At 42.4% G+C, this 24,826-nt stretch overlaps 1 protein-coding gene across 1 annotated transcript in view; it reads right to left on the bottom strand.

Annotated features, from left to right (window-relative positions):
- LOC147429264 (uncharacterized) overlaps positions 1–24,397 on the bottom strand; it is a 160,463-nt gene extending 136,066 nt beyond the window's left edge. The window contains exon 1 of the mRNA XM_086495001.1: positions 24,311–24,397. Coding sequence (XP_086351127.1) covers positions 24,311–24,397 — 87 coding nt within the window. The remainder of the gene's footprint in view (positions 1–24,310) is intronic.
- Positions 24,398–24,826: the final 429 nt, after the last annotated feature.

A 24,826-nucleotide genomic window follows, 5' to 3' on the forward strand; every position in this document is an offset into this window, starting at 1 on the left:
GAGTTCTCTAAAGGCTTCACCCCAGCCAAAGCCTGGGCGGCGACAATCTGAAACACCCAACTCACCTTATAAAGTATAGGAAAAAAGTCATGGAGTACAGAAGGAGAAGAAAAACAGTATCTATAATGCCGTTATCAATATGGAATCCTTCAACAAAGAGGACACTGAAACCCAGGACATAATCTCCGCTCTACGTCAGCAGCTTCGTATTGAGGAAGACCTCACCATGAAACACACTGTAGATTTATTCAGGGAGTGGTGGGTAGGGAAAGTGGACAAACCCACTAAGGAGATGTTCAAGCACCTGAAAATAAAGAACCAAAGGGGATCCATTCCTCTACTAGTTGGTCCCAACGCTTAAAGCAACATCGGAGACTGAAAACCTGGAAATCGCAAGAGCCCACTTCTCTGATCTGTTCAGCCCCCCCGAAAAGCACGATGAGGCTATCTTCTTTGCTAGAGTGATTATCAAAGACTACAGGAACAAAATTATCCCTCCTCAAGTGGCCTCCCAGCTTGACTTTGACCTCTCGATATGGGAAATCAAGCGGGCTATTGACTCCCTCAAAACTAAGAAAACCCACCCCGGGGTTGGATGGGTGCCCGACAGGGTTCTACCAAACCTTCAAGGAAGTGATGTCCCCCATTCTAGTAATAGTCTGGAAAGAATCAGTTAAGTATAGGGACCTCCCTATCCAGATGAACACTGGGGTCATCAAATTGTTGCACAAAAAAGGCACGAGAGAAGAATTATCCAATTGGAGAGAGACCCCTAACTATGCTTAACTCGGCGTACAAAATATTTTCCAAAGCAATTTCTCTAAGAATATTTCCAACACTCGTAGGATGGCTTTCCTCAGAGCAAAAGGGCTTCATCAAAGGTAGAAGAAAAATGGAAGCAGTCATTGTAATATGGGAAGGGATCGAACATGCTGAGTAATTAGGGCAGGACTTTCTGTTTGTCAAAGTAGACTTTGATAAAGCCTATGACAGGTTGGAATGGTCCTTTCTACTCGACTGTTTAGTTATGATGGTTTCAATTCCCAAGGTGGTTAAATTCGTCTAGACAATGTTGGGGAACGCCAAAGCTAGAGTGGCGCTCAATAACTACCTTTCTGATCCGTTCTCTCTTAATTGGTCCATCAGACAAGGATGCCCTTTGGCACCCCTCTTATTTGCCACAGTTGTTGACTCCCTCAACTGGTTAGTTAAAGCCAAAATGGCCGAAGGGACTATAAAGGGCATCTCCTTGCCTAATGGTAGACAACAGTGTCTCTCACAGTTTGTAGATGACACCAATGGCTTCCTGCACAATGATGATCAATCTCTCTACCAGTTTTGGGAATGCCTAAAGGTCTTCTACACGGCATCAAGTTCCAAAATCAACCACATTAAAACAGGTATTAGGGCTTCTTACTCCCCCCTCCCTAGCTGGATCACTGAACAAGGATGCTCCATCCTATAAGACGGAGTCATATTTAGACTACTAGGCATACCATTTGGAATCAAAGTCACTATGAAGTAGAGATGGAATTGGGTCCTGGAAAATATCTCAGCCAAACTGAATTGATGGCTTGGATTTCAAGCCAACCTAGCAGGAAGGGTGTTAGTCATCAAACACTTTATCTCTTGTTATGTATTATACTTCCTCTCCTACTGGAGACCTCCCGATGATCACCTAAAGGACATCAATATGAATTGTAGGAACTTTCTTTGGACAGGAGACCCCTCAAAAAAGGGATAGCAAAAGTCAAGTGGGAATTTTGTTGTCTTCCTAAGGATCAATGAGGACTAGGCCTCACCAACATAAATGATTGGGCTAACAAGATGGCTGTTAAGCTCATCTTAAGAGCCCTAGCCCAACCTGAGGAATGATGGGCCTCTCTTTTGTTTTGAAACCTGGATAAGTTCCAACTAAAACGAGTGCAAGGAGTAACCACATCCATCGTGTCAGACAAAGATCCTAAAATGACCAGTAATTTCTTGAAAGGTTTCTTTAAAAATCTAGGAACAAGATTTAATTTTTGTTCGGCCTATCACCCACAAACGGATGGCAAAATTGAGATATCCAATCTTACGATACTCGATCTACTCAAGAGTTATGTTAGTGAAGTAGATCAACGCTCACAATGGGAAAAGTACTTACCTCTTGTATGTTGGAATTAGGGTTGCAAAGAAACGCACACAGCTTTGAGAAGACGAAGGAAGCTCAAGGCACACAATAGAGAGTGTATTACTTAGTGTGCAATGGAAAAGCTAGATAGCCATTGAGTTATGGGCGTTATACAATGCCCATGGGGAAAAAACCTCCTAAAGAGGGAAAAAATGCCCTGGCGGTCCTAGTGTGTTCACACACATCACTACCACATGTATATGGTAATAAATCCCCCCTGAAGTGATGCGGTGAATGAGAGCTGGCACATGAGTAAAGGGAAGTGCCATGCTCTGAGGACATGATCAGTCCACAAAGGGGAGTAAGCCCAAATCTTTGAGGAAAGGTTCAAGCTTCTCACGAGATAATTCCTTTGTGAAAAGATCTGCAAGGTTGTCCTGTGTTGGCACATAAGACAAGCTACTCTCTCCTTATGAGAGCCTCTCCCTAACATATTGGTAATGCACCTCAATGTGTTTTGTGCGAGCATGAAAAACTGGGTTCCTTGCAAATGACAATGCACTCTGACTGTCAGTGTAAATAATGTTGTCAATGTCCTGTCCAACACCCAAATCAGCCATAAGGTGTCTGAGCCATACACACTCAACCGTAGCTTTAAAGACTGCCCTCTACTCAGCCTCACAACTCAAAGTGGCCATAGTAGGCCCGCTTCTTGCTCAACCATGATATACACAAATTGCCAAGCATGAAACAAAAACCACTTGTGGACACTTGCATGTAAAAACAACCAGCCCAACCTGAGTCCAAAAAATCATGTAAGTCTGGCGGCAATGATCCCCCCTGGGGATAAAACAAGCCAAGATGTACAGTGCCACTAAGGTAGCAAAAAATCCTCTTGACAGCCTACCAATGGTTAGACCCTGGGCTATGCATAAATCTGCTAACCTGTGAGACTGCAAATTGAATATCCGGCCTCGTGTTGCATACATAAATGATGCAACCAATAGCAGGTTGGTAAAGAGTGACATCAGCAGGATCACCAGCATCATGAAGACTTAATTTCAAGCCTCTTTTCATGGGAGTGGCAATAGGTTTGCAATCCTCAAGTCCAAATTTACATATCAATGTCTCTATGTAACTTTTTTGACACAAGGCAATACCACCATCACACTGCTTAAATTGTATGCCCAAGTAATGATGCAAAAACCCCAAATCTTTCATCTTGAAAGTAGCATTCAAATCAGCCTTAAATTCAACAATATGTCTCTCATTTGGTCCAATGATTAGCAAATCATCTACATAAAGAACCGCAATGAGAAGTACATCACCCTCACGCTTTACATACAATGTGCTTTTTGTTGGATTGTTACAAAAGCCTTGTTTGACCAAATGAGTGTCAACTTTCTCATACCAAGCATGAGGAGATTGCTTCAACCCATACAAAGCCTTCTTACATCTGCACACTTTGTCCTCTTGTCCTTCTTGACAAAACCGCGAGGCTGTGTTAAATAAACTTCCTCAAATATGTCACCATTCAAGAAAGCAGTAACAATTTCTGATTGATGTAAATCCCAACCAAAATGAGCTACCAATGCACATAGAAAACGCACAGTAGTCAACAGACAAGTGGGAGAAAAAGCCTTCACAATCTATGCCTTTTTGTTGAGCATAACCCTTTGCAACAAGTCAAGCATTATGGTGATCGATCTCACCATCCGGCTTGCATTTCAACTTGTAAACCCACTTTGTACCAATGGACTTTTTGCCAGGAGGCAAATCACATAAACTCCATGTGTCATTTTCTATAAGTGCATCATATTTTGATTGCATGGTAGCCATCCAATAATCTGAATTCTGTGCTTTATCGAAAGGCAGAGGTTCCTCAATATCATGTAAGGTAGACACAACCAAAGCATAACAATCTGATGCATAAGATGCATGGTGAGAGCCTGAACGAGTACCACTAGACAAAGGTGCATCCAATTTACTATAACACAATGTATTCACCAGCCACTTTGGCATACCTCTAGCCTACTCATTTTTCAGCCCTTTCCTCATCAAGTACATTATGTACATCTGCATCAGTAATAGGCTGATATGTAACATTTTTAGAAACCCCCAAATGCTGTACATTTGCCTCATTGGAATTTACATTCAAACTTCCACCACTGAAAAGAGGCAACAAAGTGTCATAAATGTTTGTGAGCTTACATTATTGTCTCTAGTACATGACAACAAGTGCTAAACAGAATCTTCCACAAACACTACATCCTGTGAAACCAGAATATGCTTTGTCTGTGGATGATACAACATGTAACATTTTCTTTGAGCACTATAACCAACAAAAAATTACATTTGACAGCCTTATCATCCACTTTTATGCGATGTGTTTGTGCCACCAAAGCATATTCCAAACAACCAAAAACACGCATGTGCTCAATAGAAGGCTTTCTATCATGCCATGCTTCATATGGATTAATAGACTGCAAAGCTTTTGTAGGACACCTGTTTTGTACATAAGCGGCACACATGATGGCCTCAAGACAAAAAGAATGCGACAAAGTTTGACTTTTGACCATACATCATGCCATTTTCGTAAGTGACCCGCTTTTCCTCTCAGCAACACCATTTTGTAGAGGTGTATAAAGCACTATACATTGGTGTTTTATCCCACGACTAGCCAAAAATGCATTAAATTCATGAGACATATACTCCCCCCCTCGATCGGAATGGAGGGTGCCCATAGTACATTTGGAGACATTTTTAGCCATAGCCAAAAAAAATTTGAAGCACATAAAAACTTCAGACTTCCCTTTAAGCGGAAATACCCATGCATGCCTAGAGTAATCATCAATGAAAGTCACGAAGTAAAGGTAATTGCCCAAGGACGAAGTTTGCATGGGCCCACAAACATCACTATACACAAGCTGTAATCTGCATGTGGCCCTAACAGAGCCATTTTTTGGAAACTTTGAATGCTGCATCTTACCCAAAATACAACCTTCACAAACATGTTTGACAGGTGCTTCAAGAAGTGGCAAAGAAGCAACCATATCAGATTTCTGCAAACGCAGCAAACTGGCAAAATTCAAATGACCAAAACGTGCATGCCAAAGTTTTGCATCTTAAATAGTCCTTGAATCTGCAACTGCATTTGCAAAATTTTATCCACACTTGTCATACAAAGTGAGCTTATACAGCCCATGGCACAAAAGCCCAGATGCAAAAATTTCATCAACCAAAACTAAGATCATGAATTGTACATCTGTCATCCACAAATTTGACTACAAGTCCAAGTCTACCAAGTGTAGATACAGACAAAAGGTTCTTCTTGATCTCAGGTACATAAAATGCATCAACAAGTGTGAAAGAATTGCCATTTGCAGCAGTAAGCACAATCTTTCCAACTCCTTGAACCGGATAAGAGGCATTGCACAAGTGATTGAATTCCCATGAGGGACAAACTCGAGAGAGGTGAGCAATTTATGCTTTGAGGTAATGTGCTTTGTAGCACCACTATTGAAATACCACACATGTAAATCTGTAGCAACTGACATGCATGCATCATGGACAGCAAGATTGTAAGTGCACTCTGCACTAAAAACCCATTCTGCATCAACATTAGCATCACAGTCTTCTTTTGCAGAAGACTTGACAATGGCTACATTTGTAGTGGAACCAGCATTTGCAGTGGAACCACCCTCTTTCTTCTTAGCCTCTTTGGCCTTCAACTTAGGACACTGCTTGATCAAGTGATCATTAGCTTTAAAATAATGGCAACGGATTTTCTTTTTGCCCTTATCACCAGAATTGCCAGACAAAGTGCTGCCAGCAGAAGCATTGGGAACATAAGTTTTGCCACTCACAGCAGAACCATAAGAAGTGGCTGCATTGCTGTTACCACCCTTTCTTTGAGAAGCAATAAAATCATGTTCAAATGCATGTTGTCTTGTCCTTTTTTTTTGGGAAAGTGACTCTTGCAACAGCAATGTGCATAATGTATCAAACTTGAAAACTTCAGGATTTCCTTGGGTCATAAGTCTCCAAGTACTAGCAAAAGTCTGGTAAGAATCTGGTAAGCCATTAAGAACAGTTTGCACAAGGGAACTGTCTAAAATGACTTCACCAATAGAAATAAGTTTCTCATGGATATCCTTGACACCAGCAAGAAAAGTGTCCATAGCATCTTCCTCATGCATATTCTTCGACTCCAGCTCTTTACGTAGCAAAGAAATTTTAGCCTCATTGCGGCTTGCATAAAGACCTGCTAGAATATCCCATGCCTTTTTAGTAGATTTTCTGAACGAATGTGAGAAACAATGGTGCACTTCATAGACAACACAATCAATGCATGAGCCTGTGCATCCTTTACATCCTAACAAGATATTTCTGTCGTACACTACAAGAAGTGCTTAATAGTAGTGACGCTCGTAGTGCGACGCTCAAAAATGAAAAAGCACGGCGTCGCTATAGGCATCGCTTTGTTACTTGTAACAATGCGACACTCATAGAGACGCCTATAGAGACGCATATAGCGACGCGGACAGTGCTAAAAAAATAACCGAGAGCGTCCGAAAACTTAGATCTCAGATCTGAGTTTTCGACGCGCGCTCAAGCAAGCAAGGTAACGCTCTCCCTCTCTCTCTCTCTCTCTTTCTTCTCCACACACACACACACACACACACACACACGAGGAGAGGAAGGAGAGCCATGTATGCTCCTTCCCTCTCCTCACTCTCATGTTTCCTTCCCCTCTTTCTCTCTCCCTCTCTCTCTCTCTCTTTCTCACACACACACACACACACACACACACACACACACACACACACACACACACACACACACACACACACACACACACACACACACACACGAGGAGAGGAGATCCAGGTATGCTCCCTCCCTCTCCTCACTCTCATGGTCCCTTCCCCTATTTCTCTCTCCCTCTCTCTCTCTCTCACATACACACACACACATTGTGTTTTTGAGAGAGAGAGAGATAGAACGAGAGAGAGAGAGAGAGAGAGAGAGAGAGAACAAGCATAAATAAAAAATGTACACACACATGCATGAACAAAGAAAGCACACACACATTGAGAGAGGAAAAGAGAGAGAGCATGCATAAACCAAAAACACGCACACACACATTGAGAGAGGAAAAGAGAGAGAGAGAGCATGCATAAACCAAAAACGTGCACACACACATGCATAATCAAAGAATGCACACACACATTGAGAGAGGAAAAGAGAGAGATATATATATATATATATATATATAAAACAAAGAGAGAGAGAGAGAGAGAGAGAGAGAGAGAGAGAGAGAAAAGAAGAAGAAGAAGAGAGTCTTAACATCGTAGGAAACTATCCCAAGAGACCTTAAAGATCTAGTCGACAGGAGTTGAACTCAAGACATGTTATTCATAAGGGAAATGGCATAACTAATCTATCACACTTCGGTGATAGAAAAGTTATACCATTTTTCTCCTTTTTTTATTGGCGTGCACACACACCCACACACACACCCGAGAAGAAGAGAGTTTAATTTAACATCGTAGGAAACTAATTAAAGAAACCTAAAAATCTAGCCGATGAGGAGTTGAACTCGAGACTTGTTATTCAAGAGGAAAATGGCATAACCAATCTACCACACTTGGGTGATAGAAAGGTTATACCATTTTTCTCTTTTTATTGGCACACACACACACCCACACACACACACACACACACACACACACACACACACACACACACACACACACACAAGAAGAAGAGAGTTTTAACGTCGTAGGAAACTATCCCAAAAGACGTTAAAGATTGGTTAGATGTAGACTTATGTTAAATTAGATTTAGGTTTATTTAAGTTAAATTAGATTAATTTAGGTTTATTTTTAGTTAGATTTACGTTTGATTAGATTTAGGTTTATTTACGTTAGATTTAGATTTAAGTTATATTAGATTAGATTTAGGTTTATTTATGTTATATTAGATTAGATTTAGGTTATTTAAGGCTAGAAGAAATGGCGAGAAAATTTCCTGCGCTCACAGCCTCGACAGTCCATGTGGACCAACAATTCCACCTGCATGTTTGACTGTTGCTACCATACAATAAGCCGTCATGTTCAGTTAATGGAAGAGCAAATTGAGCCTATACAGAAATTAGTGATACAAGATGACAATTCCAAGGGTCACATACATACACACACACACACACACACCACATCACGTCAAATCTAGATTAAGAATTAAGTGCCTTGAGCAAACATCAGCTACATTGCAAGAATGGCGTACCTGCATGCTACAAACAAAGATCTACTATGAAAAGATGTTAAGATGCTGTGAAATGCTACATCTAGAGAAGAGGCAAAGGGGTTTTTTGTACTACATGCAGTATCATGTAGATGTGGGTGTGTAGATTTCTTGTACCCACAAATATAGGCATTGACCAATAAAGACAAGATTATAACCCGGTGGTTCTGATCTTCGTGCACCTCTAGACCGAGGTGTGCGGAGATTGGACATGACTAGAGAATGTGAGGTAGTTTACAGTGTGAACAAAGAGAGAGAGAGAGAGAGAGAGAGAGAGAGAGAGAGAGAGAGAGAGAGAGAGAGAGAGAGAGAGAGAGAGAGAGAGAGATAAGACGAAGAATGCCAATAGAAGATTAAATTTGTTGACCAGGTTATAAGATTTTTTCCCTCAGTATGAGTAGTGATGAGGATGTGGGGCCGTCCAACCGAAACACCTATCTCTCAATGAGGATCTTATGTCCTTGTAACCATTGCAAGCATGCTGTGCGACGGACAAGATGCGTTTCTTTGCAGCACGTTCGCGAATTTGGCGAGTTCGATCCATCTATTATAGATCGAGTTGTTGACAATTATAACTCGTCGGACTCTGATGTTGGCCAACAGGCAGCAATCTTGCAACCCAATAGACATGTTCGCAGCCGCTTTGGTCAAGCAGCATATGTGAGGCCACAAGATGTAGCCTCTGACAGCTCGGGGGATGATCATGCAGACCACATTCCCAACGAGGCAATGTTTGAGCCTGAGATTGATGAAATGATCGAGACAATCATGGATTCAGAAAGTCCTGTCTATGATGATATGAAAAGTGAAGCCGATACGCCATTGTATAATGGAGCACGTGTGTCTAGATTGAAAGAGCTCCTGGTTCTTCTCAACATGCAGACAAAGTTTGAATGGAGTGACACTAGCGTCACAACGCTTTTCAGGTGATCTATTACAATTAGTTTACTTTAATAAAACTCTAAATGTATAATGATCTGATAGATTTTTACACAATTGTACCGTATTTTTATGTTGTGTAGATTGCTCAAAGAGCACGTACTACCAGCTGATAATGTGATGCCAGATTCCCGAGAGGAAGCAAGAAAGATTTTGCGAAACTTGGGGATGGATTACAATTTGATCCACGCTTGTCCTAATGACTGCATTGTTTTCAGAGGGGAATACATAGACATGGAGAAGTGTCCGAAATGTGATTCTGAAAGATATTGAGTAGATCTCTACGGAACAAAAATTCCAAAAAAGGTTTTGTGACATTTTCCTCTGCTTCCTTGCATCAAGCATTTCTTCGAATGTAAGTCCATGGCCGCCCTAGCATCATGGCATGAGGAGAATAAACCTTCGGATGGTGTGCTACGGATTCCTGCAGATTGTGCAGCCTGGAAACATATAGATGGAACATGGTCGGGTTTTGCCAGGGAAGCTCAAAATTTGCACTTAGGCCTGGCTATGGATGGCGTAAATCCATTTGGTCAAAGATCAACATCTTACAGTGTATGGCCCGTTGTCATCGTCAACTACAACATTCCCCCGTGGTTGACTACGAAGAAGGGGCACCTATGGCTAAGCTTGATTGTGCCGGGGCGATATAAAGTGAAGAATATGGATGTGTATCTTCGTCCAGTATTGGAAGAGCTACAACAATTGTGGATTGGCATAGAGGTGGTGGATATGAGCCGACACACAGGTCGACGGAATGCTTTGATCAGAGGCATTCTAATGTGGACCATGCATGAATATCCCGGACTAACAGAATGCTCAGGTGATCTATTTACACTCCTCACTCAGACACTGTAAATCTTGGTTTTTCTCAAGCTGATCTATTACCATGTGTATACATGCAGGGCTTCAAACAAGCGGATACAGAGAATGTGTCACATGTGGACCTAGACTAAATGCATGTAGGGCGCCCTCACTGTAGAAGCAAATCTACGAAGGTGATCAAGCGTATCTTCCAAAGAATCATGTGTTACGCGATGGCTTTTTGGGAAGAGAGCCACCGAGGATGTCTGCACAAGCATGGTTAGAGCAGAAGGAGATGTGTGATGACGGATTGCCCCCAGGGATGAAGAGACTATCTCTATGGTACGAGTTACCATACTGGCCCCGACTCATGATCAATAACTTGCTCGATCCAATGCACATATTCAAGAATGTGGGCAATCTACTATGGGACCATCTGACCAGCAAGAAAGATACTTTGGGAGCCAGAGTTGACCTTAGAAATGTGGATCGTATGGAGAAATATTGGCCGCAAATAGCGTCCGATGGATCGCTAAAACTCCCTAAATCACCATGGATTTTTACAGGAGCCCAAGAACGCAAAGTAAAAGAGACCATTCGATCTTTGCGGACCCCCACTGGCGTAATGCACTCGCTCCGAATGTGTTTTACTAAAGAAGGAAAGCTTAGAGGTTTGAAGTCACACGACTGGCATGAAATGTGTCAGTTATGTTCATGGTGGAGTATATCATAGTGAGAATTGTGTAACAAATTCGTGTGTGGACTTTAATATGATTGTTGCACGTGTTTTGCAGTTTATTTTACCGGTTTCCATTGAGGGATGTTTGTCTCTTGACGTCCGTAACACAATCTACAAACTTGCAAAGTTGGTGCAATGGATCTCACAAAAGGAGATCAACGTAGACTCCATACCATTCGCCAAACTAAACGCTGCGGAGGTTGTGTGCATGTTTGAGAAACATTTTCCTACTACCATGCTAACCATTCAGGTGCATCTTCTTGTTCACATAGTTGATGAGGTGGAAATAGCCGGCACAGTACATTCCAGATGGATGTTCTTTTTAGAACGTTTCATGAAAACGCTCAAGAGATATGTGCGTCAGAAGGCACGTCCGGAGGGTAGCATGGCAGAAGATTGGCTGGTATCAGAGTCCCTAGTGTACATTGGAGAGTGGCTAGACAGATTTGATAAAGCCCGGGACACGCTATGGCGAACCATAGATGATGAGCGCATATCTGGAATTGTCATGTGCAATCTCGGTGTTGAGAAGAAGATGACGGAAGATCTAGAGGATAAAATCAACTGATTTTGCATGCTTCACAATCCAGTCATGCAGAAGTGGATTTCACAATATGAGGATACAAAGCAAGAGCGAAAAAGACAAGAATCGAGTAGAGACGGGGAAGACGACCACCGATGCACTATCCGACGGGTCTGGAGAGCCTACCAACATTCATGAGCTTAAGATGGTTGCACAACCAATTGAAAAGTGCACAACAGTGCGGTGAAGAAGTGACTGAGGAAGAGTGGGAGTACTCTAGGGGTTGTGCGACCAAGGTAAGTTTGCAATGTACGACTAGTAACTTTCTAGATGTTTGAACGGCCACTCATAATCTTTCTTGGTTGTAGTATAAGTCATACACAACAGCATGGTGTAAAGGTCGACATTTTAGGGTGGAACGGATCGACAAAAAACGTTTTACTCAAGATTGTGGAATCGTGGCAAAATTTGAACAGTCTAGTCGACGACAATCCTCTGATGCAGATCTTGTGGTGGCAGAACTCACTTACTTCGGCACGCTACAAGATATTTTGAGAATCGATTATAGAGGATTTTTTGTCGACTTGTTTCGACGTACAATGGTTCAAGATAATCACGGAGGGTCGCAACGCTACTGTGCGTAGAGGAGAGTCTGGTTTTCTTGAGGTGGATTCAACTAAGAAAGGGACTGACCTAAGAGACACTTTCGTACTACTCGAGCATTGTGAACAAGTAAGTATGTAAATAGTGAACGTGTGTTTTAGAATTTATGTGCTTGGAAGCTCTCATGTAAGTTATGTGCTCTGGCAAGTGATATTTCATCCCACAAAGTCTACATCAAACTGGTGGTACGTCATAGAGGTAGCCCCTCGTAGTGCACGGATGTATGAAGGCTACCATGTGCCAATCACAGCGGCATCAATGGAGGAGATCGGAGAAGATGCTCAGTCAGAAGCCGTGGAGGTGGTGCCAGACGAACATCAAGCTTCTACTCTCTATGGGGTACCCCGCATGCAGAGGATCTACAAAATGAAACAGAGGACATCTATTTAAACGGAGAGCTCTATATAGATATAGTAAGTTATGCTGAGCTATGCGAGGATGAGAGAGAGATCTCTTAAAGCCATAAATATTGTATTTGAACAATTTTGCTCCGTTTTGTAAATTCAGAGTTATGCACTTGCCTCTTCCATCACTCAAGTTGAATAGAAGAAGAACGTTTTCTGTTGCTGCTAGCCTTTGAACATTCCAAAGCTATAAGCACATTCAAGTTCTTGTACGATTGTTCGGGTCTTTAAGTATTTGCGTCATTGCGTCATTTCATCATTGTATTTAATGGTCTTTGCGTCCACTCCAAGTACGTATGCTCTAGGTATGTTCTCATAAGCAGAGACGACGAGCACCTCCTCCTCCTCTCTCTCTCTCTCTCTCTCTCTCTCTACTTGTCCATGTTTTCTACTCCATTCATTCAATATTAAGTTTGAATGTTCGTGTGTTTAATGCAGTTATGGATGATGAGGAGTTTCTTTCTTCTTTGTCACCCCAGCAGAGACAGTGGTACGTGGAGCGTCATCGCTTTGGTGCACCACCGTGCGTTCCTACTCCATCCGCATCTCCCTCGGTTTCGGAGTCCTCAGCGCGCTCTGAAGCTTCGGTGTCGACGAGACGATGTTCACACTCGTCTAGGCACCGGCGCTCTAGTGGTGGCGGTGGCGGTTGTTGTGGGGGTGGCACCACCGATGCTTTGACACCGCCTTGTGTTCAACAAGGCTCTTTACCCTCCCCTTCTTTGCCCGTCCCGACACCAGCCACGACATCGCCATTGACACCAGGTTTTGGGCGGCTGACTGCCGTTCCCCACAGCTACACACCACTAGCTACTCCTCCAAGAGTCACTCCAGTGGACACTCCTCACTTTGGGGCTCAGCCTCCAGTGGATACACCTGGCGTCCGTACCCCCGTTGACACGCCGCTAGAGACCCCTGCCAAGACACCCAGGTTCATGTGTCAGCGGCAAGAAGGTGATTTCGTGCATGTGCGGTCTTTGCTCTCAGGTAGTTAGACACTACATACTAAACACCTGGAGTGAAGTACCGAATGAATTAAAAGACAGAGTCATCAGCACGCTTCATGACGGGTTTCCCATTCCAACACGGGATGACCGCTTCAATGAAGATGTGATGAAGGTTCAAATGCGCGAATACTGCAAGTATAAGCATTTCGAAGTGCAAAAAGCGATCAAGCATGGGTGGAACAGATCAGATTGGCTGGCCAAAGAAGATTGGAAGCATGCGAAAAAAGAAGCACGCGAGAATCCTGACAAGTGGAAGCAACAAAAGGAGGCAGCCAGAGCGCGAGTAGAGGCAGGGAGCTCGCACCACTTGGGGAGCGGCGGGTGGGCATCATTTGAGGCCGATTTTGTAAGTGTTTTCGCATCTACGTTTGATAGTTTAGGGTTTATGGGATTTGAAATTCTAACATAATGGATTATTTGTATGTTTTGACAGTGGTCATTTACAGGACGTGATCCCACACCGTACGAGCGTGAGTACGCAGGTAGGAAGGGCTTAAACGCCCTTATAGACATCCTGACTTCTCGCGGCGGCATGGTTAGTATTAGGGTTTATTCTTTTCTATTTATTGTATTGTTTTATAAACGTCGCTATATGTTTATACTTACAAAAATCTATCTTATTGTTTTGTTTGCAGAATCCGATAGATACGCCGCTTGGACGCGATGAGACGTCTGATTAAACGACGTCGGTTTAGCCATAGCTAGATAGCATTAGTTTCTTTTTGTCATAGCTTATGTATCATGAGACCATGTAAATATGTCTTTTTGAAAACCATGTATATTTTTAAAATAATGATAATGGTTTGTAACTATTACATTTGCAATGATTAACAATCAAGTGATTTTGTTGCTGTGTACAATTGTCATTGATTTACTTTCATCAATTCACGCTTTTCATTTTTGTATCTTTATTTTGCAAACAATACGTACTATGGATGATGGAGTTAATGATTATATTGTCTTGTGGGTGACTATTTTGGGTCTATATTTACCTTTGCACTTTTTTTCAAAGGTAGACAAATGAAACATTCAATATGGTTGATGGGTGAATGCCCTACCACCAAAAAAATTTCATCTCAGGCGTCGCTATATTAGGCTCTGTAGCATCGCTATTGATGGCCTTGCAGCGTCGCTATAGCCGTCGCTATATAGCGATGCCTATAGCGACGCTTATAGCAACTGCCATAGCGACGTCCCCGAATCGACGCTAATAGCGACGCTCTTAGCGACACCGGGGGTTTTAAAAATCAAGTGTATTTTCGTCGCTAAAAGCGTCACAAGAGCACACAACCTCTTGTAGTGGTAAGCAAAACAACTCTAATAGCAGCAATCCTTGCAGGAAGACCTGCAACATCCTCAAGATCGCCTACATCCTCAGAACCAGGACATACATCAATGCCCAGCACAATATTGTAGACGCCATTTGACACAAGAACATGTTGCATCATATAAGCCCACATAGCGTAATTGTCTCCATCCAACCATCAAACTTCTTGAACACATTTGTGTTGTTGTCTGCCATGATAAATGTTGCACCTGATGTGAAAACTACCCGAAAAGAGGAGAAATGAAGCGGAAACAACACGTGCTATATAGCACAAACGGTAGAAGACTGTAAGGTACCTGTTATGCAAAAATAGCACTAACAAAAATTCTCCACAAAATGATGAAATTGCATTTGCAGACCTGCCTGTAGTGGAAACAGAGACCGAAATGAGTCTGAATCAGAAATCTGAGCAGACTGAGCTCTATCAGTTCTCCCAAAATATTTTTCGACCTACGAACACTCGCCAAACCTACGAGTGAGTAGACATGCTGGAGCAGCTGGCGACTTAGCCCGGGAGGACGCAATCTGCTCTGATACCAATTGGAATTAGGGTTGTAGAGAAATGCACACAGCTTGGAGAAGGCAAAGGAAGCTGAAGGCACACAATAGAGAGTGTATTACTTAGTGTGCAATGGAAAAGATAGATAGCCCTAGAGTGATGGGCGTATATACAATGCACGGGGGAAAAAACCTCCTAAAGAGGGAAAAAATGCCCCAGCGGTCCCAGTGTGTTCAGACACATCACTACCACATGTATATGGTAACATTGTAGTGTATGCCTACAATAATATGTACATACTTCTACGGGAAAAGCACCTTTTGAGATCATTGAGGGAAGACCTAGAAGTCCCTTGCTACTCAAAGTACATGGGAAGATCTTCCTGCCGATGAGTATAGCCATGACCTACAAGAATCTTTTCAAAAGATTAAGGAGGCTATATTCATCTCTCAACAAAGGCAAAAAGTTGCTGCTAACAAGCACAGAAGGGCCTTAGCGTTTAAAGAAAATGATTGGGTCTTGCTTAAGTTTCCTAAGGCTCAATTGAATCAAACCACGGGAAAAAATCCTACGGGGCATCCAAAGTATTATGCTAAGCTAGCAAAAAGATACTATGGTCCTTTCCAAATTTTGAAGCCTATCAATGAGACGGCCTACCAACTCAAGTTGCCCAACCATTGTCTCATACATAATGCTTTTCATGTGAGCCTACTCAAGCCCTACAAAGGAAAGCCACCATGTGAACCAATTATTGAAGACCCTCCCGAAGTTGAAGATCAAGAAGAGGTGCTACAACCCGAAGCTATCCTTTGGCATGAAGACAAGATACTACGACATGGTAAGATTATCCAATGGTATCTTGTTAAGTTCAAAAATTATCCTTTTGAAGATGCTAGATGGATGCAAGGAATACAACTTAAGGATAGTATGAATCTTGTCAATGCTTACAATGCTACATTAGAGTAAGAAAATGTACAAATTTCTTTTAAATGACCCATGTTCTTGTCGTATAAGACTAGTTCTCTTTTTAATTGTGCACAAATTCAAATAGTATGCATGCTTAGAATCATGTTTGTTATGACGACGTCTCTCAAACACCAAGTAGAATTTGTCACTCTACTTTGGGAGAATGAAATGGACTAAAGAGCAGACATGCTTGCGGCAACTATGTCCCCCAAGCCCCAAATGGATTAGTCATCCATCTTGGAAAGATGTCGTAGGGTAAAAAGGGATCCTCTACCCGCTAAGTAAGATCGTCTAATGAATAAGGCTTTATCTCTTCTAACCCATAGTCGAGGACGACTATGATTTCAAGAAAGAGGTAATGTCATAAAATCTAATATCTAACCAACCCAATGATTTTTCTCATATTAAAATGATCATTTAATGTGGAAGAATAAACAGGAGCAAGGGTTAATATATAGACTTATGCTTATAGATCAACACAGAGCCAATGGTAAAGGGGCCCAAATGAGAGATGGTCTATCAAAGAGCAAGGCTAAGCAATGGACATAAGACCTTAGGGTTAGCTTCATTGAAGACCTCCCCAATAATGAGTGTAAAAGTCCTTTGACCCTAGGTAAACTAGGGTTGTGCTTGAGGCGGGAACCCGGCCCAAGCTTGAGGTGCTTGAGGTGCTTGTCGTGATTGATGACTAAGGTGCTTGAGATGCTTGATGATTGAGGTGCTTGAGGTGCTTGATGATTGGGATGCTTGAGATGCTAGGGCTATACTTGAGGTGCCCTCATTGTGTGCCTGAAGCCTATTGGTTGGCCACCCAAGGGGCCCAATGATAATTTAGGATATTTAACTCAATTGTCTTTTCATTTATCAAGTCATCTCTCTCAAAAGGGAAAGGGGGACACTTGTCCCAAGGGATACCCTTGTAGCTTTGTAATGCCTCCTGCTTGTGATTAGCTAGGCCTGGAGGGGTCCAATGAGCTTCAAGCATGACCTACAAGGGGGGTCAACCAAAGCAAGCTAGGGGGTTGCTTAGGGGGTATACTCTCCCACACACACTCTCATTATGCATTGTGCAAAGTGCAAGAGCTCCCTCTCCTTCTCCAAGAAAGTAGAGGTTGAGAGCCTACACAAACACTCTTGGCTATGGAGTGCAAATCCAACCAACAACCATGCTTCAATGCTTAAGCTTGCCATCTTCTCCATCTTCATTACTATGCTATTATGTATGCTAGCAAGAAGAGTTGTGAAAGTGAGAAGCTAATTCTTTCTCCTATGAAATTTTCTTCTTCCTCTTCTGTACCCTCATTCCTTGCTAGCTCTCTCCACCTTCGTAGGTGTTTGAGGTCTTGGGACTGAGGCTTGGAGCTTTCTTCAAAGTTTATGTTACGCTTGTGATACATGAAGCTTTCCATCTTCATTGCATCACCTAGGTCACAAGGAACACAAAGATTGTATTGCAAAAAGTCTCTCTTAATGGGAGAAATCATAATACAAATGCCTATTGGAGGGGGACTGGCTCCACATAAATCCAGTCCTCAACTGTTGTCATGTTTTTTAAATTATCTCTCTTGCAAAAAAGTATTGTTCATGCCAAGTAAACTAATTGCTAGATTATGTTGCTATCTTCGATTATATCCACCCACTATGCTCACAAAGTAATTTCTCAAAAGTACTCTCATTAATTTCCGCTACTCTCAAGTAAAATAGGCCAATTCCATTACAGTTTCTCGCAGAGAGAGTGGCCCTATGGAGCCGTGCTTCCGAAAAAGGTCCGACACATGCGCCGGGCGAGTAGAGTCGGGGCTTCCCAACCCTTCCTCTTGAGAGCACCCCTGTATCTAAGGTCTCTCCCACCTCACCCCCACCTGATGCACAGAGCTCGTGTTCCTCTTATCCTTCACATGTGGATGCCATGATATTTCACCCCCTTACTTTAATCTTTGCCAAAATAGATATCACTCTCCCTTTTTTTTGTTCACATGTAGATCTCAAGTTTTTCCCCCCTTTAATCTTTTCAAAAAGTCTCTCTCTCTCTCTCTCTCTCTCTCTCTCTCTCTCTCTCTCTCTCTCTCTCTCTCTTCTCAGCTAGGTGTTTGAAAAGCCTCGCTCCATTTTTCCCTAGCTTGGAAATATTCACTCGCCATTTAGTAAACCTCCTTTGATCTATGTATATATTCCCTTGATAATTCACAATTGGTTCCTCTTTGAATGAAAGAATCTGTCATCTATCCTAATTGTTGGGGTAAGCCGTTTAGCTTACACTCAATGTGTGACTAGCCCCTAAAGCCAAGCATATCAACCATGCACCATTAGGTGCATGTATGCATTCCACTACATAGAATTTCCTAATTATATGCTTCTTTATAGTCACATGCTATTCACTATAGCCACATGATATTTGACCCTTCTCCCACATGTGATGGAAATCACTTTCTAGCATTGAATACCACCATTCCATACTGGGTCTACCCCCAACCCATTAATTAATTAGGCAAAGAGATTCCTTCTAAGAGTTCTTTCAAACAAAATGCTTTGCCTTCGCTCGAGTTCCCATGTTGGTATATGACCAATCGCCCCTCCTCCCTTGCCCTCCTAGGACTACACACATCTCGTCTACTACTTTTCCACTTTCACTCTAGGCAAGCCCATGCAGAGAACATGCAGCATGTCCTAGCTCTTGTTCCACAATTTCACACACCTCCTCCATCTCTCCCTCTTCTCGCGCATGCCTTCTCCTGGGGGTTTGCTTTGTTCCACATGGCTTGGATTTTGCACCCCTCCTCTTGCCACATTGAGTTGAGTCCCCCCCTCCCTCACCTCGCCACCCTTTGTAGCTCTACAGCTAGTTCTTGCCAGCACGTCTCGATGCTACACTCAGCTCATCTAGTTCTACCAGAGGCGAGAGAGAGAGAGAGAGAGAGAGAGAGAGAGAGAGAGAGAGAGAGAGAGAGAGAGAGAGAGAGAGAGAGAGAGAGAGAGAGAGAGAGAGAGAGAGAGAGAGAGAGAGAGAGAGAGAGAGAGAGATTGCCCCTACATGCTTCTCTTTTGGAAACGTACTCTCTCTCTCTCTCCAAACTTGAATGTGATACCAAGGCAGCAAAAAATAACAGAGACATGTGAAGATGCACCGGCAAAGGAAACAACCAACACATTGTCCCCTTGCTCATCATGCTTCAGATGTTTCTGGATTTTGATATGAGTGGCCAGCTCTGAGAAGGCAATGGCGACCTACTAGATCGGCCACTCACTTCCTTCTCTAATGTTTCCCATACTCCTCTTCTCCTCTCTACCTCATTCATGCATGCAAATCCACTGTTGGTCTGATGATACACGTAACACATACTGCGAGTCGGTTAGCTACGTCTATTTTTCAGCAAAAAAATAACCCCAATTTGGCTAGCATGTGTGCACCCTACCACACCCACATTCGCCTCCTTAGGATTTGCCAGTGTCTTCCCAAACGATGAGAGGGAAGGAAATATCTTATAGAAATAGAGAGAGAGTGTGTGACATATAGACAGAGAGATACTCCCCGCCTTTCCCTTTGAATTTCCCTTTTTCAATTAGATCAACCTGAGAATCTCCTTTGATTCTTATAAAAATAAATGAAAAATCCATTTGACAGACATACTAAGGCCATCCTATGAAATTTTTGTTCTTCTTCTTCCCTACCCTCATTCCCTACTAGCTCTCTCCACCTTCGAAGGTGTTTGAGGTCTTGGGACTGAGGCTTGGATCTTTATTCAAAGTTTATGTTATGCTTGTGATGCATGAAGCTTTCCATCTTCATTGCATCACCTAGATCACAAGGAACACAAAGATTGTATTGCAACAAGTCTCTCTTAATGGGAGAAATCATAATACAAATGCCTATTGGAGGGGGGATTGGCTCCACATAAATCCGGTTCTCAACTGTTGTCATGTTCTCTAAATCCTCTCTCTTGCAAAAGTATTGTTCATGCCAAGTTAACTAATTTCTATGATTATGTTGCTATCTTCAATTATGTTCACCCACTACTCTCACAAAGTAATTTCTCAAAAGTATTGTCATTAACTTCCGCTACTCTCAAGTAAAATAGGCCAATTCCATTACAATTTCTTACAGAGGGAGTGGCCCTATGGAGTCGTGCTTCCAAACAAAAGGTCCAGCCCTTCCCCCCAAGAGCACCCCTGTATCTAAGGTCTCTCCCCACCTCAAACCCACCTGATGCACAGAGTTGCGTTCCTCTTATCCTTCACATGTGGATACCATGATTTTTTACCCCCTTACTTTAATCTTTGCCAAAATAGATGTCACTCTCCCTTTTTTTTGTTCACATGTAGATCTCAAGTTTTTTTTCCTCTTTAATCTTTTCAAAAAGTCTCTCCCTCTCTCTCTCTCTCTCTCTCCCCCCCCCCCCCCCCCCCCCCCCTTAGATGGGTGTTTGAAAAGCCTCGCTCCATTTTTCCCTCGCTTGGAAATATTCGCTCACCGTTTAATATACCTCCTTTGTTCTATGTATATATCCCCTTGATAATTCACAATTGGTTCCTCTTTGAAAGAAAGAACATGTCATCTATCCCGATTGTTGGGGTAGGCCGTTTAGCTTACACTCGATGTGTGACTAACCCCTAAAGCCAAGCATATCAACCATGCACCATTATGTGCATGTATGCATTCCACTATGTAGAATTGCCTAATTATATGCTTCTTTATAGTCACATGCTATTAACTATAGCCACATGATATTTGACCCTTCTCCCACATGTGATGGAAATCATTTTCTAGCATTAAATACCACCTTTCCATATTGAACCCATTAATTAATTAGGAAAAGAGATTCCTTATGAGAGTTCTTTCAAAACAAAATGCTTTGCCTTTGCTCGAGTTCCCATGTTGGTATATGACCAATCGCTCCTCCTCCCTTGCCCTCCTAGGACTACACACATCTCGTCTACTACTTTTCCACTTTCACTTTAGGCGAGCCCATGCAGAGAACATGAAGTGTGCCATAGATCTTGCTCCACAATTTCACACACTCCCTCCGTCTCTCCCTCTTCTTGCGCATGTCTTCTCTTGGGGGTTTGATTTGTTCCACATGGCTTGGAATTTGCACCCCTCCTCTTGCCATGTTGAGTTGAGTCCCCCCTCCCTCTCCTCGCCACCCTTTGTAGCTCTACAGCTAGTTCTTGCCAGCACATCTCGATGCTACACTCAACTCGTCTAGCTCTACCACCCACACACACACACACACACACACACACACACACACACACACACACACACACACACACACACACACACACACACACACACACACACACACACACACAGAGAGAGAGAGAGAGAGAGAGAGAGAGAGAGAGAGAGAGAGAGAGAGAGAGAGAGAGAGAGATTGCCTGTAATGGAAATGGGCTATGAACTTTGAGAGTAGTGGAATTAGGAAATTAGGTGAAGCACTTTTGAGAGATTATTTTGTAAGCATAGCGGGTGAACTTAATTGATTGTAGCAACATAAACATGGTACTTAGTTAACTTGGCATGAACAATACTTTTGCAAGAGAGAGAGTTTAGAGAACATGACAATATTTGAGGACCAGATTCACATGGAGCTGGTCCCCCCTCCAATAGGCATTTGTATTATAGTTTCTCCCATTAAGAGAGACTTGGTACAATAAAATCTTTGTGTTCCTTGTGACCTACGTGATGCAATGAAGATGGAAAGCTTCATGCATCACAAGCATAACATAAACTTGTAGAAGGAATTAACTATCCTAAGCCTCAGTCCCAAGGCCTCAAACACCTTCAAAGGTGGAGAGAGCTAGCAGGGAATGAGGGTAGGGAAGAGGAAGAAGAAACATTCCATAGAAGAAAGAAATAGTTCCTCACTTATCATTACTCTTCTTGCTAGCATACATAATAGCATAGTAATGAAGATGGAGAAGATGGCAAGCTTAAGCATTGAAGCATGGCTCTTGGTTGGATTTGCATTCCATAGCCAAGAGTGTTGATGTAGGCTCTCACTTCTCACAAGCTTCGAGAATGAGGTGGTGTTCCTCAACTTTGACCAAGTGAGAATGCCCTTGCGAATGAGTGTGTGTGTGGAGTATATCCCCCTAGCACCCCCCTTCCTTGCTTTGGGCGAAATTTCTACATGTTGCAAGCTCATTGGAGCCTCTTCCCCTAGCCAATCACATGCAACCTACAGTCAAGCACATGGTTAGTCTTTTGACAAGTGTCCTCCTTACCACTTAGAGAGAGAGAGCTTGAAAATATCTAGATATTTGCTGGATGGAAGTAGAAGCTCATTGTACCCCTCTTTAGCCCAATCAATAGCATTCAAGCACACCATGTGGTTAAGCTTAGTGAGAGTCTGACATGTGTCCCATGTGCCCTTTTAGAAAAGCGGTGCCCCTTGGGTGAGTGGAAGGTTAGGTCAAAGATTCCCCTAAATTTGGGACTTTTATGCATAGGAAGCTTCTCAAGAAACTTCCTCATTAAGTGTGTAGGGTCTCTTTTTGACTCAAGCATCTTACATCCCCCATTTCCTTTGACTTTCCCTTTTTCCATTAGATCAACCTAAGCATCTCCTCTGATTCCTATAAAAAGAAATGAAAAAACCATTTGAGAGACATACTAAGGCCATATTGCTTAGCTTGTATCTTTGCTCTTTTCATCCTAATCAAGCGAGTCTATTTTCATTGAGTGTGCGAGTCTCTATAATTTGTTTGCTCCTAATTATTATGAAACTTGCACTACAATGAATGCAACTAATCTTTTTTTGCCTTAATCAAACCTTACAAGTGCTATCAGAGCTTGTAAGTAATTAGTATCTCTTAATTACGTTAATTAGATCCCTAAACTAGATTTAGTGCTCTCTCTCACTAAGCACTAAATCAATTCATAACTCTTTTAGGATTAGATTAGTATAACTCAATTCTAGTCATCTCCATCATTGGTTTTGAGCAAGTCTACACGCCACTACCCTCGTCGATGATTACCAAATAATTTAATTGAGTTCTAGTTGTGCGTTTTCCTTTCTTTTACTTGTTGTTTGACTTGCTTGATAACAATCGGTACTTATATATACATGTGTGCATGTGAAGCCCTCATCAAGAGCTTTCATATGAATGTACTCATTCTCTATTTAACGCAAGAACCAAGCAATGGAACCTTGATTAATCTTGCATAATTTTGTGCTTTATTTTTGCTCACTACCAAATTACTTTGTTAATACCGCCCTATGCACAATATCTACCAAAAACATCGATGAGTTCAACGGTGTCGGATTTCACACCTGGCAGACAAAGGTCAAATGAGTGCTCATGAATAAAAATCTTTTGAGCATTGTAAAACCACCATCTAGTTCAGGGGAAGCCTTAACACAAACCTTGGATGCTGCATCCACTCTTCACACGTGGCAAACCCTGGAGCATCTTTTTGGTGCTCAAGGTAAGTATTCCAAAATGAGCCTCAAAATTCAACTTTAACCAAAAGAATCCTAGAGATTCCAAAGGTAAAGTACACATAGTGGAAGAAGAAGAAGAAGAAGAAAAACGGGAAGTCAACACTGTCTATTATGAGGATGTATTGTAATGGGTTTTTGACACTACCCCAAACTCAAGTTTTTGGAGGTAAGACCTGCCCTCTCTTGCATTAGATTCCACCTTATGAGCCATATGCAGTTACCCTAAGCAACCCATATTAGCCTTGGTTAGAATCCATGCACTTTGTGTAAGCTTCACCTTACGGGGGCGTCTGTTGGGGTAAGCCATTTAGCTTAGTACACTCAATGTGTGACCAGCCCCTAAAGCCAAGCATATTAACCATGCACCATTATGTGCATGTATGTGTAACCAGCATACACTCAATGTGTGACCAGCCCCTAAAGCCAAGCATATTAACCATGCAGCATTATGTGCATGTATGCATCCCATTACATAGAACTATCAGATTCCACCTTATGAGCCATATGCAGTTAGCTTGAGTAACCCATATTAGCCTTGGTTAGAATCCATGCACTTTGTGTAATCTTTAGCTTATGGGGACGTTGGTGTAACTGAAGATGGCCGGTCTATGGAAGTGAAAGAAGCCTATGCATGGAAGTTTGCAAGCAAATGGCAGGGACATTGAGCAAGTATTTGATGCCGTCAGGAGACAGGTACACCCAGATGGAGCACTCTCTAGTAGAAACTGCAATTGTTTTATGCTATCACAGGTGTCAGGAGCAAACCTTTATATCACAAGGTTGGAAACGACACAAGGGATGTTGGATATAGTTGCTATGAGGTTTATGATATAAGATTTTGATCGAGATGTCTGTAGGACACTCTACTGCTGTGATGTGTATGCCAAATGCAGCTTTTAGCAAGCTAAAGTTAGTTTTGAAGCTCGATCTGTCGAGGAAGTTACTAAGTGCTTGAAGGGCACAATCTATTAGTGTTTTAATTTGCAGCTCTTTATGTCCTGTACAAGTACAACTTGGGTTTTTATAGCCTTGCCTTTGGAGCCAATGGTGGAGGGTTCGGGCTTGCATGGCAAGGCGGGATTGGAAGGGGA

This window comes from Adiantum capillus-veneris, chromosome 22 (genome assembly GCF_014529385.1).
Source record: "Adiantum capillus-veneris isolate H3 chromosome 22, ASM1452938v2, whole genome shotgun sequence".
In the NCBI taxonomy this organism is placed as follows: Eukaryota; Viridiplantae; Streptophyta; class Polypodiopsida; order Polypodiales; family Pteridaceae; genus Adiantum; species Adiantum capillus-veneris.